General features: G+C 32.3%; 2 protein-coding genes and 2 pseudogenes across 2 annotated transcripts; all 4 read left to right on the top strand.

Moving 5' to 3' along the window:
* Positions 1-4,808: 4,808 nt before the first annotated feature.
* On the top strand, positions 4,809-5,336 carry LOC122021881 (chaperone protein dnaJ 20, chloroplastic-like). The gene has a single exon (XM_042580082.1). It carries the CDS (start codon positions 4,809-4,811, stop codon positions 5,334-5,336), a length of 528 nt encoding a protein of 175 aa, XP_042436016.1.
* Positions 5,337-11,856: 6,520 nt separating this feature from the next.
* Positions 11,857-11,975, top strand: LOC121995235 (annotated as a pseudogene).
* Position 11,976: 1 nt separating this feature from the next.
* Positions 11,977-12,090, top strand: LOC121995219 (annotated as a pseudogene).
* A 3,607-nt stretch (positions 12,091-15,697) lies between these two features.
* On the top strand, positions 15,698-16,216 carry LOC122021794 (dnaJ homolog subfamily C member 30, mitochondrial-like). Its single transcript, XM_042579986.1, has one exon. It carries the CDS (start codon positions 15,698-15,700, stop codon positions 16,214-16,216), a length of 519 nt encoding a protein of 172 aa, XP_042435920.1.
* Positions 16,217-19,046: the final 2,830 nt, after the last annotated feature.

Below are 19,046 nucleotides of genomic sequence, written 5' to 3'. Positions count from 1 at the left end.
GTCTCGATGAATATATTGGTAGGTTGAGATTGACCCACTCACATGGACAATCATCTCTATTTTGTTAAGTACAAATAAAGGTAAGACTATTACTTATGGGACAACTAATAAAGCTGTGCATGGAGACATACCTAAAACTTGGGATCGTCTTAATTGATGATCGGAGTAAATGTGCCCATCATTTGCAAAATCTGTTGAATGCCAGATTTGAATTCATGAGTTGAATTCAGGATTAGATATTGAGAATGTCTAGATCAAAAATTTTATAATATTGAAATTGAGAAAAACATACACTCTTTATTAGTAAAGAGGAAAACATCATAGCATATGATTTTTATCACATGTGCTATAGCGACAATAAGGATAGTAAGAGAATGAATTCCTACTTCTTTATTATATGAGATATCCTTGAGATTATAAGTTAATCTCAATTTTTCCCTAAGTGATTATTTAGTTGTCTACTTAATGTTCTAATCAGTATTTGCTACTTTAGCATGTATCCTATTGACTATAGATGATTCGGTCTATGTAGCATAACTAGAAAGGGATTAATTAGAAAAAATAGATTATAACTAAAGATAAAGATTAAAATAAATTTACATCTTTGACATTTATTCATTGGTCGACCAATTATATTTTTTTGTTGAGTACATAAAATATGATTGTGAATAATTGTATTGATTGGAGATATTGAGCATATTCTCAACATAATAGTTATTACAAGGAATTAGAGATATTCATATTGATATAAATAATTTAATCTAGGGTAAATGTAAAATATTGATATCTCCAATTTATATTGATGAGCAGTTATGCAAAGTGTGATAACTTTCTTATCTTCAATTACTCAATATGCTTGTTGTCACATGAACTATTTTTCTTCAAGTATGAAATAAATGGTCTTATATATTTTTGTGACCTGATTCTTATTTGTCTTTGTGATTTAACTTGGATAAGTGGGAGATATTGGAGATAACTCTCACGTCTTCATGTTGTGTAGGCGTGGCAACCACCCACATTTGCATGTTGTGCATATGCATGTGGTTGTGGTTTGCTTTAAAGGTGCATCCAAGTTGAAGATAAGGAGAGAGGTGCTGTGAAAAGTTTTTTTTCCAAAGGCTGCGTGTCTTGTGAAGACCTCTTCGGAAGAGAAATATCCATTGCGAAGGGGAATTTGATTTGTAGAACTTTGTAGGGCGGTTCGATCTATAATAATTCTTCCAACAACAAGTTCAAAGAAAAGGATTTGCAAAATTCGGTGTAAGTATTTACTGTTTACAGTTTTTCCAATTATTCATGCATTCAATCAACAATTCTCTTTGTATCCTAGACCACCGGGCCCAACGAAATCCGCACGACATACTGACAAGTGGCCCTTCGGTGGCACTCAGACATATACCACTCCGCTGAGGAGGAGCCCCGCTACGCAGAGCACTTCATGGAGGCACGAGATGTTAGGAGATTGTTGGTGCAATCATCCTCGGGTTAAGGTTGACTAATTTGACTAAGCTTGAGTAGATTCAAGTTTGAGTTTCGAAGTTTGAACAATATATGAGAAGATGTCAAGTAGGTTAAGGTTGATCAAATACTTAAAAATGTGTGAGAGAAAAGTCAAGTAGGTCATGAAGGATTGGATACTTGACTGGGAAAAGTCTTAATTGAAGGTTTGGCAAAGGAAAGCTCTAACTAGAGGTTAAGCGAAGAAAAGTACTAACTAGAGATTAGGCAAGGCAAAGTCCTAACTCGAGGTTAAGCAAAAGAAAATCTAAGTGTGTCAAGGAGGATCGCACGTTGGCAAAGGTAGCCTTAATTGCAGTTAGGCAAGAAAAGCCCTAACTGAGGATAGGTAGGGTGGAAACCTTCCGGGTAACTAGTCCTACATAGAGGTTAGACAAAAGAAAAATCCAAGTGGGTCAAGGAAGACTACATTTGGTGATCAGAAGTCCAATGAAAGTTGGTAAAGAGAAAGCCCAAGTGGGTAAAAGTTGACCAGACACTTGGCGGTTGAAAGCCCAATAGGAAGTTGACATGAAACGAAGAAGTTTTAACATAGCAAAGTTTCGAATGTCATATCTTTTGACTCGAATATCGGAACGAGATGATCTCGGATGTGAAACGAAACTCATTTAGAGCTCTACACTTTTTACTACTTAGCAATTAATTGGGTAATCAATTGGGCAATGGATTAGGTTATCAATTGGTTCGTAAAGAACATTACAGAAGATGTGTTAATTGATTGGATAATCGATTAAGATCAATCCAATCGATTGGGAGCTAGTTTTTCATGAAGCACATTATTTTGAATTGATTGGAAAGGTTCTCAATCTATTGAGATATTTGCAAAGAGGTCAATCGATCAGGTGATCGATTGGGAGAAAATGCGAGCGAATAGTGGATTTATGAATCAATCGGGTGATCGATTAAAGTTGTTTAATCGATTAGGTAATCAATTGGGAAGAGCATAAAAGAGCTGTTATGAGGTTTGAATGGACGGATATGACGTGGCAATCGATTGGGAATAAGACCAATAGATTGGGAACCCTAATTAATGGGATAAAAGGTGTTTTCGTGAAGGATTCGATAGCTCTTCTTCTTCGCCATTCTCCATTGGTTTCTTGAGTGATTGGAGACAAAGTGTTACTATATTTTCCACCACTAAGAGGCAAATCTAAGCAAAAAGAAAGCAAGCTAAACAAGAGTTCATTATTTTAAATCGTGTTTGATTTTCTTTGTAATTTGCTTGTGCTTTTTCTTGTTATATTTCTTGTATTGTGCTTGTACGAGGCTTCATCGTCTCCGAGAATGAGGTTTTCATAATGTACTATGAGTAAGGGGAGTGCACCCTTGAATTAGTCATCTCAAGGAGGTAGATATCAAATAAAATTAAGGGTGTTAGCATTGCTTCAAGTTTCCGTTACAACAATTCAATAAGACGAAGCGATTGGAGCTAATCACCCTCCTCTAGCTAGCTCCTGGAGTGTCCTAACATGGGAGGTCTACGAGTTGCTCTCCAACCCGGTCCACCGCCACAACTATACGACCTTGCCCTCTCCGGCGGCCGCTAGGCCTCCGTCGTCGGTGTTGCCCCGGCCTCCCGCGAGGGGTGCCCTCGCCAGCGAGGAGGCGCCACGGTGATGTTTGGGAACTGGGAAACACAGCTGGATGGGTCCAATGGCGGTCGACCATGGTGGATGCCGGCAGGAAGGAGGAGACGTGGGCGGCCATGTGCACCGGGCCCGCAATGCCGCCATCTAGTGGATTGAGTCTCTGGCGGTCGGATTGGCATCAATTGGAACTTGAAAGGCTCCGTTCAAACGATTGGCATCGATTTGCCGGAGGTGACTGGATCGAAGAGTCAGCCTACAAACCTACAAAAAAAGGTCTTCAAATGTCCAATAGATTCAAATTCAAGACCATGAATCTTTCGGTTTTTGGTTCTTTCTACGTGTAATTTCCATCGCCAAACAGATCAATCGATATGTAACTTTTGTGAAACCAGTGATCGATCGGCCTTTGGCCTTCCATTAGCTGATTTTTTTTTTTTTTTTGGATATAATGAAAAAATTATCACCGCTTTGTAAGGCAGCAAGCCAGACCGAAGTGAAAAAAAGAAGGAAATTTTACACACACACACAAAAATGTAAATAAAGTCGATCAAAATATTTTGTTGATACTTTTGAGATCTAGATTTATCCTTTCATTGTCGCAATCTTTTTCCCTAGTCGAGTCTTCCTTAGTGCCACCGTCATCCTCGACTACTTTTAATTTATTGGGATGATGAAGTAAACTTAGCTACAAATACATTGGGCGAACTGTTTTCACACAATTAATTAATAACACATCTTTTAAATTTATTGTGGTGGTGATTATTGTTGTTGTCGTTGTTAAGATTGACCTCCAATAAAAGTATTTTAAATCAATTATACAAATTAATTTGGTTTTACATTTCCTTAAGAATTGATTGTATTCCCACTTGCCAAACTGTGGAAGGATGAGAATTGATGGTATTCCCACTTGCGTAGAAGGAAATTTGGTGGAAATTATTATCTGTTTTTTTTTTTTTTTTGCATTTTTATGGAGAAAATTTTAATGCGTTTTTAGTTGACTTTGATTTTCCAGAAAAAAAGTGTTCCGTACAACGTTGAATTTTTTAAAATAATAATTACACAAAAAATAATTTCCGTTGTTATTTTATATTTCTTTTTCTTTTGTCTCTTTCTTTGTTCTATAGAATTCATCCAGACCACACGATCATAATTGGCAGGATATGAAATTTCAACGACTTTGTATCGTTTGAAAATGATAGAATATAACGTTTTAGTTTACTTCATATTGTTTATCTTTTAATTGATAAGTACATGTGATGACTTTATAAGATTATTGACAAATAATAAGATACAACTAAATTATAAAAAGATATAAGAAAGCGGGTTATTATTTTCAATATACAAGTATTATACTAAACCTTGAACTAAGTTATAAAACATAAATAAAAAATCAAAATCATTAAGATTATATTTAGCTTATTGATGAATTAATCAGTCATCTACTTATTTAAAATCAATCAGCAATTAATTAGTGGGACTAGAAGTGTTTTAATTACTATTATCGATTTAATTTTTATTTTAATAAGTTAGGTGTCTTTTAATTCGGTTGTCTATTAAATAAATTGAGTATAATTTATGTATCTTTGCCCTCTTTATGATCTCGGAAACTCTATAAATCTCCAACCACCTTCCTAGCAATCCACTTCATCTACTCAATTCAATTGTTTCCTTTTTATTCAATAGAGAAGTAATTAATTAATAATGTTTGCTCTCTCTTCTCCCATCTCCCCCACCTCCATCACCACCACTACAAGAACAAGAGCCCCACGGTTCAGGCTCAAGGCCACCCCCATCGCCGCCGCCTTCGCCGCACCTCCCTCCACTATGTATGAACTTCTCTCTATCCCCCACACCGCCGGACCCGAAGAGATCCGCCCCGCCTACCGCCGCCAAGCCCTCCGCTGGCACCCAGACGCCTGCCGCTCCGCCGCCGACCAGGGCCGCTACGCCGAGCGCTTCATGCAGGCGCACGAGGCCTACGAGGTGCTCTCAGACTCCACTCGCCGCCGCAACTACGACCTCTCCCTCTCCGGCGACCGCTGGGCCGCTGCTGTCGGCGCCGCCCCCGCCTTCCGCGAGGGCCGCCATCAGAGGCGTGAGGGAGGCGTGACGGCGTTCGGGAACTGGGACGCACAGCTCGAAGGGCTCTTCCGGCGGTCCGCCGTGACGGAGGCCGGCGGGGAGGATACGTGGGGCGGCCGGGTGCGCCGGGCGCGACAAGCCATTTAACGGTTTGGGTTTCTTGGATCGATTGGAGATTTGGACGGATGTGATTGAGTGATTTAAGATCATGATCGTGTTTTTGTAAATGTAGAATCGAGATGTACGCGATGCCGAAGGATGTATATATAATAAATATTAGCTTTTCAGACCATAAAAACGAAGTATTCTCAGGGACAACAAAATACGTAATATAGATATATATTATTTATAGGAAATACAATATTATGTTCATTTCCAATAACAAGATTTTTTTTATTAGAAATAAAAAAAAATAACTATAAATTACCGAACCGCATATCTAAATTTCATGAAAATTCAAATCACGTGTATCCAATACATATTTTACCTCTTCGAATCAATTTCTATACTGCATCAATCAATTGTGACATAATTTTTTTTTTAAACGATTAAAAATATTTTCTAGGATAAAAAATTTATTATTTTTATTACGATGTATCGAATTCATATTTAAAAATATAGATATAATTAAAAAAATTAAACAAACACATAAGACTTTTATTTCGTGTCATTTCAAACTTTCTAAATAATCAATTTTAATTAAAAGCTCGAAATGGAAATCAAATTTTCTTAAAAATTGATCTTTTCCCGTCCTCTTCAAGACAAGAGACGTGCTTCACTAAGCTTCTGATTAAGTATTCGATTAACATAACATAAATACTGATTAATTATAATTAGTTATTAATCCAAGCTTGTAAAAAATTATTATTTTTAATCTTATTGGACCTACTAAACACGCAAGGTTGCTTTGTGCATGATATACAGATCCATGCTTGCAGTCCCATTTCCTTCCTAGTTTGACATAAACGAAGGATTGGATCGATCAAACTTGATGACTAGGCAGTTCACAAGTGAATGTGATTATATTAGACGGCCTTGTTAGGTACGTAGCTTACTGGTCTAGGACAAACACAATCACGGTTTAAACTTGTTAACGGCCCTTGGGAGATGTTCGATCAAACTATAGAAAAGAGTACTCTTGGTGATGGCCCTTATTCATGGTTACGTTGTTCCTCTTTTGTGTGAGACTGCCACTACTAAGAAAGATTAGCAACAAAAAAAAATTGTTTATAAAAAAAGGGAGTGAGAGAGATGCACAATCAAAATCAAAATAATTTATTTTTCACGTTTCACATGTATATCCTTGAATACAATTGATACTATAGTTTTTTATTGAACCATATAAATAAGAATTACCAAATCACTTAGGGTAATTTTAAAATTACTAAATTAGGTATCTATTTCTGAATTTATCCTTATCAATCGACTGATATTTTAAAACAATCTAATTAATTTGACTATGTGACGAAACATTAAAATGTTAATCAAATTAGTTCACTTATTTTTTAAACCAGTTAACTAATTTATTTTTTTTAATCAAAATCAATTTTAGATAAAATTGGTTTATAGATTAAATGATATCGGATTGATATAAAACTAGTTCATATGTATTTGTTTATTTCTCCTGATTATATTCATGTCCTTAAACGTTAATTTGATGTTTAACTAGTTTTACCTAAAATCGGCTGATTAATCAAATGATCTGACATGAAACTAGTTCCTATATGTTTCTCTATCTCTCTTGATTATATACATGCCCTCAAATATTAATTTGACTCAATATATTGAGAGCAGTGATTTTTTAAACACGAATATATTTGAAAATTTTAATTTGTGTTCAAAAGATCTAGTTGATAGACCAAACGACCTCGGATTGATATGAAACTAGATTCTATGTGTTCGACTAGTTCTCCTAATTATATTCATGCCATCAAACCTCAATTTGATACAATATCTTGAGAGCAATGCTTTTTTGAATACGAATTAAATTTTTTAAATATATTCATGTTTAAAAAATTATCGATTTCAATAATTAGGTCAAATTAAAGTTTAAAGAGATAGATATAATCAGAAGATATAGATGAACATATAAGAACTATCAGTCCAAAATCAACTGATGGATCAAATGACTTCGAATTGACATGAAACAAGTTTCTATATATTCGTCTACCTCTCCTGATTATATCTATACCCTCAAACTTAAATTTGACCAAATATATTGAAAGTGATAATTTTTTAAATATGAATATATTTGAAAATTTTAATTCGTGTTCAAAAAATCATTGCTCTTAATATATTAGGTCAAATTAAAATTTGAGGGCATGAATATAATCAAGAGAACTAGCCAAACATATAGGATCTTGTTTCATGTCAATCCGAGGTCGTTTGGGCCATCAGCCGATTTGGGGCAAAATCGGTTACTTGATCAAACGACATCGGATTAACATGAGACTAGTTGTTGTGTGTTCGTCTACCTCTTCTTATTATATTTGTATCCTTAAACATCAATGTAAGTCAATATATTGAGAGCAATAATTTTCTGAACATAAAAATATTTAAAAATTTAAATTTAAAAAATCTGGCTGATGGACCAAATGATCTCTAATTGACATGAAACTAAATTCTATGAGTTTGGCGAGTTCTCCTAATTATATCTATGCCCTTAAACATTAATTTAACATAATATATTGAAAGCAATAATTTTTTGAATATGAATTAAATTTTTTAAACATATTCAAAAAAATTATTACTCTCAATATATTAAGTCAAATTGATATTTGAGGGGATTAATATAATCAGGAGAACTAGTTGAACACATAGAATGTAGTTTTATGTTAATCCGATGTTGTTTGGTTCATCAACCAATTTTGCCTAAAATCGGTTGATGGACTAAATGATCTCGGATTGACATAAAACTAATATCTATGTGTTTGTCTTCCTTTCTTGATTATATCTGTGCCCTTAAACCTTAATGTAACTCAATATATTGAGAGCAATAATTTTTTGAATATGAATTAAATTTTTAAATATGTTCATATTAAAAAAATCATTGATCTCAATATATTAGGCTAAATTGATATTTGAAGGTATGAATATAATTAGGAGAACGAGTCGAAGATATAAAATCTAGTTTTATGTCAATATGAGGTTATTTGGTCCATCAGTCGATTTTAGGTAAAATTGGTTAATGGATCGAACGATCTCGAATTGACATGAAACTAATTTCTATGTATTCGTCTACCTCTCTTTATTATATCTATGCTCTTATACTTCAATTTGACTCAATATATTAAGAGCAATGATTTTTTGAATATGAATATATTTAAAAATTTTAATTCTTATTTAAAAATCATAGCTCTAGATATATTGGGTTAAATTGAAGTTGGAGGGTAAGGATATAATCAGGAGAACTAGTTGAACATAAGATCTAGTTTAATATTAATCCGAGGTAGTTTGGTCCATTAGTCAAATTTTTTTAACACAAATTAAAATTTTCAAACATACTCATGTTCAAAAAATCATTGCTCTAAATATATTGAGTCAAATTGACGTTTGAGATTATAGATATAATCAGGAGAGGTAGAGAAACACACAGGAACAAGCTTCATATCAATATGAGGTCATTTAGGCAATCAACCGGTTTTAAGCAAAACCAGCTGAGGTATCATAGTCAAGTTGACGTTTTAGGTATGAATATAATCAGTAGAGATAGATAAATACATACGAACTAGTTTCATGTCAATATAAAATTATTTGTTATATCAACTGATTTTATTTAAAATTAATTTTGATTTAAAAAAAGTAAATCATTCGTAAAATCAGTTGATTAATTTGATTAAAATTTTAACGTTTCGATAAAGAACCAAATCGATTCAACTGATTAAAATATCGATTTATAAGGATAAATTAAAAATAGATACATGATTTAGTAATTTAAAAATTAAACTATATATTTTGATAATTTTAAAAATTTATCTATATCATTTGATAAAAAAAATTGAATAAAATAATTATAAAAGTCAATCAAAATATTTTTTTTAATACTTTTGAGATTTGTATTTATCTTTCATTGTCACAATCTTTTTCCTTAATCAAGTCTTCCTCGGTGTCATCATATCCTCGACTACTTTTAGTTTATTAGTTTGATGAAATAAACTTAGCCACAAATATATTGGAGGAATTAATTTCCCATAATTCATTTATTATGCATTTGACAAATTACACATCCTTTTCCTATTTTTAAATCGGTTATATTTTACTTTTTTCTTCTTGTTGTTGTTATTATTGTTGTTGTTATTGTTATTGTCGTTGAGATTGAAATAAATTTTCAAAAATTTAAATTTATTATACAAATTAATTTGATTTTAGATTTCCTTAATAATTGAGTGTATTCCCATTTGCCAAACTGTAAAAGGAAATATCAATTTGGCAACTTGGCAACTACTTTTGTTGCGCGTGGAAAAAAAAAAGTGTTCCGTACAACGTTGGATTTATCGTAATAATAATTGCACTAAAAATAATTTCCATTGTTTTTTCATATTTCTTTTTTTTTTTTGTCTCTTTTCTTTGACCAAGAGAATTCATCCAGACCACACAATCATAATTATCACGATAAGAAATATTGCAACGACTTGTATTGTACATTTATTACTAGCACATATTCAACTAAACATTTCGTTGTCTAATTAATTAAAGGTTCAAATAATATATAGACAATAAAAACAACTTAATTGCCTATGGATAAGTTTTATTAACTCATAACCTCAATAAGTAAACTGTAAACTCAGTAACCATGTGAAAGTTTTATTAATCATGGTCTTAAAAGGATTTTCAAGCCTTAAACAAAGTCTTCGATTGACTGCTTGAATGTCTCTGTCATAATTTGAGTAGCAAATTAGACTAGTCGAAGAGAAAGTTACAAACACCTTCAAATAATTTTAAATGGTTTCCATATATTTGAAAAACTTTTTTCATAAATTTCAATCGAAGTTTGCTTTCACGAGTAACGAGTGCTAATTTCAAGCACAAATGATTAAGAATGATAAAAAATTGGCAAGTGGCTTATGACCTTAAAATGGGTTGAAAATGATAGAATATAACGTTTTAGTTTACTTTCTATTGTCACAATTCAAATTGATTAAACTTTTTAGGAAGTACAAATCACACATGGATGACTTTATAAGTAGGACTTCTTCTATATTTTTTGGATAAATTTATTCAACTAAATTGGAAGATCTACTAGGATGTAAATAAATGGATAGCTATACTAATGATTGTTTATCTCATATATTAATCAACAATAATTAACTTATGTGATTCAGAATTTAACACTCATTAATTTTTAAAGAGTAACATGTGTAAGAAGGCCTACACTATATTTCATTTGAAAATTAGAGCTGAATTAATAAAAGACGAGATATTTTAAGAAAGTTAGATAGAAATGTTTACAAGTTAACACAATATATGGAGATATATATGCTAATGATGAATGAATTTTGTTACATGTATAGTAGTGATATCACTTTCCTTGGTATTGAAAAAGTGTAATTAAGAAAGAATTGTATTACGTATTGAACTAGGCATCTTGGACGTCCAACAACCCCTTGTTGTTAAATTTACAGAAAATGAGAAATATAGACATTATAGACAAATAAAAAGATAAAACTAAATTATAAAAAGAAATAAGAAAGTTAGTTATTTGTTTAAATATACAAGTATTATACTAAACCTTGAACGAAGCTAAAATATCAATAAAAAAATCAAAATCATTAAGATTATATTTAGCTTGATGAATTAATCACCCATCTACTTATTTGATTGTATTTGATGATTACTCATTTTCAATTTTATCTCTACTAATTATACTTTGTTTTGAATCAAATAGTGTTTGTAATACTTGAGTTAACTTGATCAGTACTACTAACTTTATCTAAAATCAATCAATATTAATTAGTGGTCCTAGAAGTCTTATAAATTGCAAAGATGATGGGACCATTATTCCTTTTATCTATTTATTTTTTTCTTTTTTAATTATTATTTAATTTAAAAGGCACCCTAATATATATATAGAGAGGGGCTTGTTATCCTAGTTATCTTATGGTGCTCACCTTGTGAGCTCCATAGGTATTTTTTAAATTTATTTTGCTTAAATATTATAACTTAAATCTTAAACTTTAAAAGATAATATAAATAGTGCACAAAAGATGAGCACTATAAGATAAGTTGAGTAAAAAAATCTTTTATATATATCTTACTATTTTATTAAGAATATTCCTCTTTACTAACTTTGGTGAAACCAAAATGAAATTACATTAATATCTTTTTTTCACATAAAAAATAATTTCAAGATTTATTAATAATTTCTACAAATACATCAATCAAGGATATAAAATTCAAGACTCAGTTGTTGTGTATTATTAAAAAAATTTCTCATTAATTAATTAGTGATCTAAAGTTCGAAACTCAATTGTGGTGTATTATTGAATTTTTTTCATTAATCAATTAGGAATCTAGAGTTCGAAACTCAGCTGTGACATATTATTAAGAATTTTTCTCATTAATCAATTAGAAATCTAAAGTTCTCTTTAGTCCCACATCTTAGAATTGACAATACTACGAGTAAAGAAACTTCTATAAATATCTTGGGCTGACGATATTAGAAAGCATACTTTTTTTTTAGTTTTTTAGCTAAGATCATGTATGATATTAAATTAATTTTTTATAAAGGAGAGTCTGTTACAGCGTTACCCTAGCATTGCACTATTGCATGGGTCTAGCGCACTCTTACCCAATTTATGGGCGACCTTTTAGATAAGATTAAGTATAGTATTTGTTCTTATCAGTTTAATATCTGATATAAAAAATTAAATTAATTTTTATGAAAGAGACTCCGCTACCTGCACACATATTACACACTCAATCAGGGGTATAGCTTTGATGGAGTAGTTACCTCACCTTAATTTATTGTAAGTACCTCTAGAGGTGTATAAAATTATAAAAATATTAGAGTTTTGACATATTAAAAAAATAAAAGTAGGGTAATACTAAAAAATTAAAACTATTTTCTATATGACAATTCTTCTTCCCTCAAATCTCTCCCTGCATTGTCTCACCTGGGATAAGAGGTTTCTTCGCCTTTATCAAAGGAGATACTTTTAGTAGAGTTTTGCAACCCCCTTGAATTAACAACCACCAGATTGTAACCAAGTAAAAAATCCTAGTCTCTTACTTAGTTCTTTTAAAGTTGTTATTTATTATGTCATATTTGGTTAACTAATATTATATCCCTGCTAAAACTAGCTCGAGATTATTCTAATTTATTTTCAAGGCAATTTACTTTCCCTTTTGCGAGTCCAACAACACTAACAATGACTATTCAAGATTTATATGGGTAAAATTTTTAAAAACTAAAAATGAAACCTTTGAAACTTTCAACAATTTCTATAAATTAATAGAAAATGAAAAAGATATAAAAATTAAAAAGAATAAGAGGTGATCATTGGGGGGGATTTGAAAATCATAGGTTTACCGAATTTTACCAAACTAATGGATATCACCATGAATTTTCATGTCTTAAAACCCCTCAACAAAATGGACTAGTGGAAAGAAAAAATAGGACATTACAAGAAGACACTAGAACCATAGTTTGCAAAATCGCGATCCGGATCGTAGGATCGTACGATCCTACGATCCTAAGACCCAAAATCGATCCAGGATCGTGCAGAATCGAGTTTTGCAGCAGGATCGGTAGGATCGGTAGGATCGGAACAGGATCGGTAGGATCGTAACAGAATCGGAGCAGAATCGGAGCAGGATCGGTGGAAGCTTTGAGAGGTCATAACTTTTGACTCGGATTGAACCACGGGGCCTATAATATATCAAATCAAAGCTCGTTCAGAGATCTTTAATAAATTTCAAAGTTTATCCTTAACCACCCTATTTCAAACCCAAAAAATATTATTTAAATCCTTTTCGGATGCCTAGAAGATTTTATTTTTTATTATTATATTTTTTCATCTTGTTAGGGTTTTAAATTATTTAAACATATATTTAATTATTTTTGAGTTAGCTTTTTATCAATAATATTCTGTCATTTTCCCCCCAAAATGATGAATTTTCGGATGTCTATTGTCTAGTATTGTGTGACATCAACCAATCTTTAGAAGATTATTTTCGACGTTCATATTTGAATCAAAGGATCTAATAACTTTTGTTATGTACGTTAGGTGCTTTATTGGCCTTTAAATTGGATCATCTTATAAACCAAGGAAATATTTTTGACGTTGAATGTGTTATTATTATTGTGTTAATAGAAATTTTATATTCTTTCATTTTATGATATGAAAATATAAATATTATTACTATGTGAGAATAGTAGTTAAATTACTAATTAATTTAAATTTGTACATGTAGTAATGTAATCTAAGGTGTTGAGTGTAAATGATTGCATATATATGTAAAATTAGTTATCTATTTATATGTAAATGAGTTTTTTAAGTATTTTTTCTAATTATTAATCATGTATGATAAGATTTTAAGGGGTTTTGGTAGGATCGTACGATTCTACGATCCGATCCTGACCGATCCGATCCTGACCCTAAATCGATTCTACGTAGGATCGCGATTCTACAAACTATGACTAGAACCATATTGAATGGATATAACTTAAGTAATCAATTTTGGGCAGAAGCAATAAACACTACATATTATATTCAAAATAGAATTTTACTCAATAAATTTTATAATAAAACCCCTTATGAAATATATTATTATAAAATACCGAACTTAAGTTATTTAAAAGTATTTGGGTGTAAAGTACACATATTAAACACTGAAAATTATTTAAGTAAATTTACATCCAAATCAACAACTAGTATTTTCCTAGAGTATTCCACAACTAGTAGGGCCTATAGAGTCTACAATAGAGTCCCCTCGAGGTGGTGCGATGGCTAAGGTATGGGGTCTTGCCATATCAGATATTGGGATCGAAACTTGCCATGTTCGAGCATGCCCTCCCCCATGCCTTGACCACTTGCACTAATGGCCAATAGTCACTCGTGATTTACCTCATCCGTGTTGGCCTAGGGATGGGTTGGCGAAGGCGCTGGGGCCGAGCGAATCACCTTTTGCCACATATAAAGTCTACAATAAAAGTACTCTACGTTGAAGAAATAACCAATTTAATCTTTGATGAAAAAAATAATCAACCTAACAATATTAACCATGAACAAAGTGTTACAAATTTGAAAGATGATGAACCTAGACCTCAATCTACCATAAGTGAAACAGAAGAACTAATTATTAATCTTGAAATAAGAACAACTAGATTAAGATCTAATCACTCAGCAGATCAAATTAAATTTTAGATGATTCAACTCTAGGAGTCAGAACTCAATCATCATACAGAAATCTAAGTCAAATAGCTCTAATATCTAAAATTGAACCTAAATCAATAGAAGAAGTCTTACCTGACCTTGATTAGATTATAACAATATAAGAAGAACTAGCACAATTTTACAGAAATTAAGTATGAGACTTAGTACTAAATAAGATAATAAATCAATTATTGACATAAAATCGATATTTAGGAATAAATTAGATGATGAAAAAAAAAATTGTTATATATGAAACCTGATTGACCGAACTAATTTCACACTATTCATTAATTACACATTTGACAAATTATACATTTTTTTAATTTGGTGTGGTGGTGATTATTGTTGTTGTTATTGTTGAGATGGACCTCCAATAAAAAAAAATTTTAAATCAATTATACAAATTAATTTGGTTTTACATTTCCTCAAGAATTGATTGTATTCCCACTTGCCCAACCGTAGAAGGAAATTAACATCAATTAGTGGAAATTATTATCCTTTTTGTTGCATTTTTATGGAGAAAAATTTAATGCGCTTTTAGTTGACTTTGATTTTTTAGAATACAACTTGGCAGCTACTTTAGTTGCGCGTGGAACAAAACGCGTACCGTACAACGTTGGATTTATCAAAATAATAATTGCACTAAAAATAATTTCCATTGTTATTTTATATTTTCCCAATAGAATTCATCCAGACGACACGATCATAATTGGCTGGATATGAAATTTCAACGACTTTGTATTGTACATTTATAACACATATATAATCTCTATTAGTAAATTGTTACGACTTACGTGGAAGTTTTATTAACCACGACCTTGAAACGAAACTCAAGCCATAAACAAAGTCTTCAGTTGACTATTTGGACATCTTTATCTTGATTTAAGTGGCAATTTCGAAGAGAAACTTACAACTTCAAATAATTTGAATTTAATTTTTATTTTAATAATTTAGGTGTCTTTTTAATTCGATCGTCTATTAATATTAAATAAATTTAGAGTATAATTTATGTATCTTCGCCCTCTTTATGATATCAGAAACTCTATAAATCTCCAACCACCTTCCTAGCAATTCACTTCATCTGCTCAATTCAATTGTTTCCTTTTTCTTCAATAGAGAAGCAATTAATTAATAATGTTTGCTCTCTCTTCTCCCATCTCTCCCATCTCCATCACCACCACTACAAGAACAAGAGCCCCTCGGTTCAGGCTCAAGGCCACTCCCATCGCCGCCGCCGCCTTCGCCGCACCTCCCTCCACTATGTATGAACTTCTCTCTATCCCCCACACCGCCGGACCCGAAGAGATCCGCGCCGCCTACCGCCGCCAAGCCCTCCGCTGGCACCCAGACGCCTGCCGCTCCGCCGCCGACCAGGGCCACTACGCCGAGCGCTTCATGCAGGCGCACGAGGCCTACGAGGTGCTCTCAGACTCCACTCTCCGCCGCAACTACGACCTCTCCCTCTCCGGGGACCGCTGGGCCGCTGCTGTCGGTGCCGCCCCCGCCTTCCGCGAGGGCCGTGATCGGAGGCGCAAGGGAATCGTGACGGAGTTCGGGAACTGGGACGCGCAGCTCGAAGGGCTCTTCCGGCGGTCCGCTGTGACGGAGGCCGGCAGGGAGGATACGTGGGGCGGCCGCGTGCGCCGGGCGTGACAAACCGTTTAACGGTTTGGGTTTCTCGGATCGATTGGAGATTTGGACGGCTGTGATTGAGTGATTTAAGATCATGATCGTGTTTTTGTAAATGTAGAATCGAGATGTACGCGATGCCGAAGGATGTATATATAATAAATATTAGCTTTTTCACAGAGACAACAAAATACGTAATATAGATATATATTATTTATAGGAAATACAATATTATGTTCATTTCCAATAACAAGATTATTTTTATTAGAAATAAAAAAAAACTACAAATTATCGAACCACGTATCGAAATTTTTAGAATATCTAAATCACATACCTAATATCTATTTTGTCCCTAATTTTTTTTAATAATTAAAATATTTCTATGATAAAATATTGTTCTCAATATGATATATCGAATTGATATTTGATAATATACATATAATTAAGAGAATTAGATGAGACTTTAATTTCTATCCTCAACTGTTCAATGTTAATTTGACCTATTATTGTAAGAACAATGATTTTCTTAATACAAATAAAATTTTCTTAATCATACAAACAAAATTAACATATAATTGGTTGCTATGCTGTAGATTCATGCTCATCCCAGCTTGAGGTATCTTCAATATATTGGAGGTATCTTCGTCAATTGTTTTTTTTTTATAGAGTTGGCGTCAGGATCAAATCCAGCTATCTCAATTCAATTTTTAAAAATTAATATTTTCTAAATTTTAAAGACAAAATCTAATTAACTTAATCCAAATCTAAAATAAATAAAAATATACCTAAAAAAACAAATTGAATTGAGGCGCCTAGGTTATTTTACTAAGGCGCCTCCAATTGAATTGGAGGCGCCTCGAGTTGGGTCATGCACAAATCCATCGCGACGGTCCACAATATGACAATTCTTTATTTTTATTAGAGAAAAAAAATTCTTGGTTTTCTTATTAAAAAATTGATCTTTTACCGTCCTCTTCAAGAGTAGAGACGCGGTTCACTAAGCTTCTGATTAAGTATTCATTTATCATGACATAAATACTGATTAATTATAATTAATTTTTAATCCAAGCTGGTAGACAATTATTATCTTTATTCTTATTAGACCTACTAAACGCACAAGGTTGCTTTGTGCATGATATATATATAGAACCATCCTTGCAGTCCCTAGTTTGACACATACGAAGGATTGGATCAATCAAACTTGATGACTAGTTAGTTCACGAGTGAATGTGGTTATATTAGACGGCCTTGTTAGGTACGTAGCTTACTGGTCTAGGACAAAGACAATCACGGTTCAAACTTGTTAATGACCCTTGGGAGATGTTCGACCAAACTACGAAAAGAGGTTGCTACTCTTGGTAGTGACTCGAAGTAAGTTGCAGGACGGACAAAGATATAAGTTGAGAAAATAATGGCCCTTGGTCATGGTTGTTCCTCTTGTTGTGTGAGACTGCCACTAATAAGGAAGATTAGCAAACACATAAATTTTGTATAAAAAGGGGAGTGAAAGAGATGCAAAATCAAAATCAAAATAATTTATTTTCCGCCTTTCACATGTGTATCTTTGAATTCAATTGAGACTAAAAACAACTATAAAGTCAATCAAACAATCTTTTTGGTACTTTTGAGATTTATATTTATCCTTTCATTGTCACAAACTTTTGCCATAATCAAGTCTTCCTTGGTGCCATCATTTTAATTTTCCACAATTCATTAATTATGCATTTGAAAAATTACACATCCTTGTCCTATTTTCAAATAGGTTATATTTTACTTTTTCGTCTTGTTTTTGTTATTGCGTTGTTGTTGAGATTGACATCCAATAAAAAAAATATTTTAAATTTATTATACAAATTAATTTGATTTTAGATTTCCTTAATAATTGAGTGTATTCCCATTTGCCAAACTGTAAAAGGAAATATCAATTTGGCAACTTGGCAACTACCTTTGTTGCGTGTGGAACAAAAGTGTTCCGTACAACGTTGGATTTATCGTAATAATAATTGCACTAAAAATAATTTTCATTGTTTTTTCATATTTCTTGTTTTCCCTCTTTTCATTGACCAAGTGAATTCATCCAGACCACACAATCATAATTATCCAATAAGAAATTTCAACAACTTGTATTGTTCATGTATTAATATCACATTTTCAACTAAACATTTCGTTGTCTAATTAATTAAGGGTTCAAATAATATATAGACATTAAAAATAACTTCATTACCTATGAATAAGTTATATTAAACAAAAAGAGATCCTCTAGACCATAAATATTGAATCAACCTCTGATTCAATATTTATATTAGTGGAAGATAATAATCCCTATCTATTTAACAGATAGAGATCATTGTCTCCCATCTATCCACCTGTCCTGATCCAAAATAGACGGTCCAGAGAATCCTATTCCTTATTAAGCTCATAACCTTAATTAGTAAACTGTAAACTCAGTAACCATGTGAAAGTTTTATTAATCAGTCTTTAAGGATACTCAAGCCTTAAACAAAGGCTTCTATTGACTTCTTGAATGTCTCTGTCATAATTTGGGTAGCAAATTAGACTAGTCTGAAGAGAAAGTTACAACTTCAAATAATTTTAAATGGTTTCCATATGTTTGAAAAACTTTTTTCATAAATTTTAATAGAAGTTTGCTTTCACGAGTAACTAGTGCTAATTTCAAGCACAATGACTAAGAATGATCAAAAATTGGCAACTGACTTATGACCTTAAAATGGTTTGAAAATGATAGAATATAACGTTTTAGTTTACTTTCTATTGTCACAATTCAAATTGATTAAACTTTCTTTTTAGGAAGTACAAGTGGCACATGAATGACTTTAAATAAGTAGGTCTTCTT

The sequence above is a fragment of the Zingiber officinale genome, chromosome 1B (assembly GCF_018446385.1).
Source record: "Zingiber officinale cultivar Zhangliang chromosome 1B, Zo_v1.1, whole genome shotgun sequence".
In the NCBI taxonomy this organism is placed as follows: domain Eukaryota; kingdom Viridiplantae; phylum Streptophyta; class Magnoliopsida; order Zingiberales; family Zingiberaceae; genus Zingiber; species Zingiber officinale.
This window is presented reverse-complemented; position numbering and strand designations above follow the sequence as displayed.

Coding starts and splice junctions, on each gene's coding strand:
- LOC122021881 (XM_042580082.1), top strand. CDS start 4,809: ATGTTTGCTCTCTCTTCTCCCATCTCCCCCACCTCCATCACCACCACT.
- LOC122021794 (XM_042579986.1), top strand. CDS start 15,698: ATGTTTGCTCTCTCTTCTCCCATCTCTCCCATCTCCATCACCACCACT.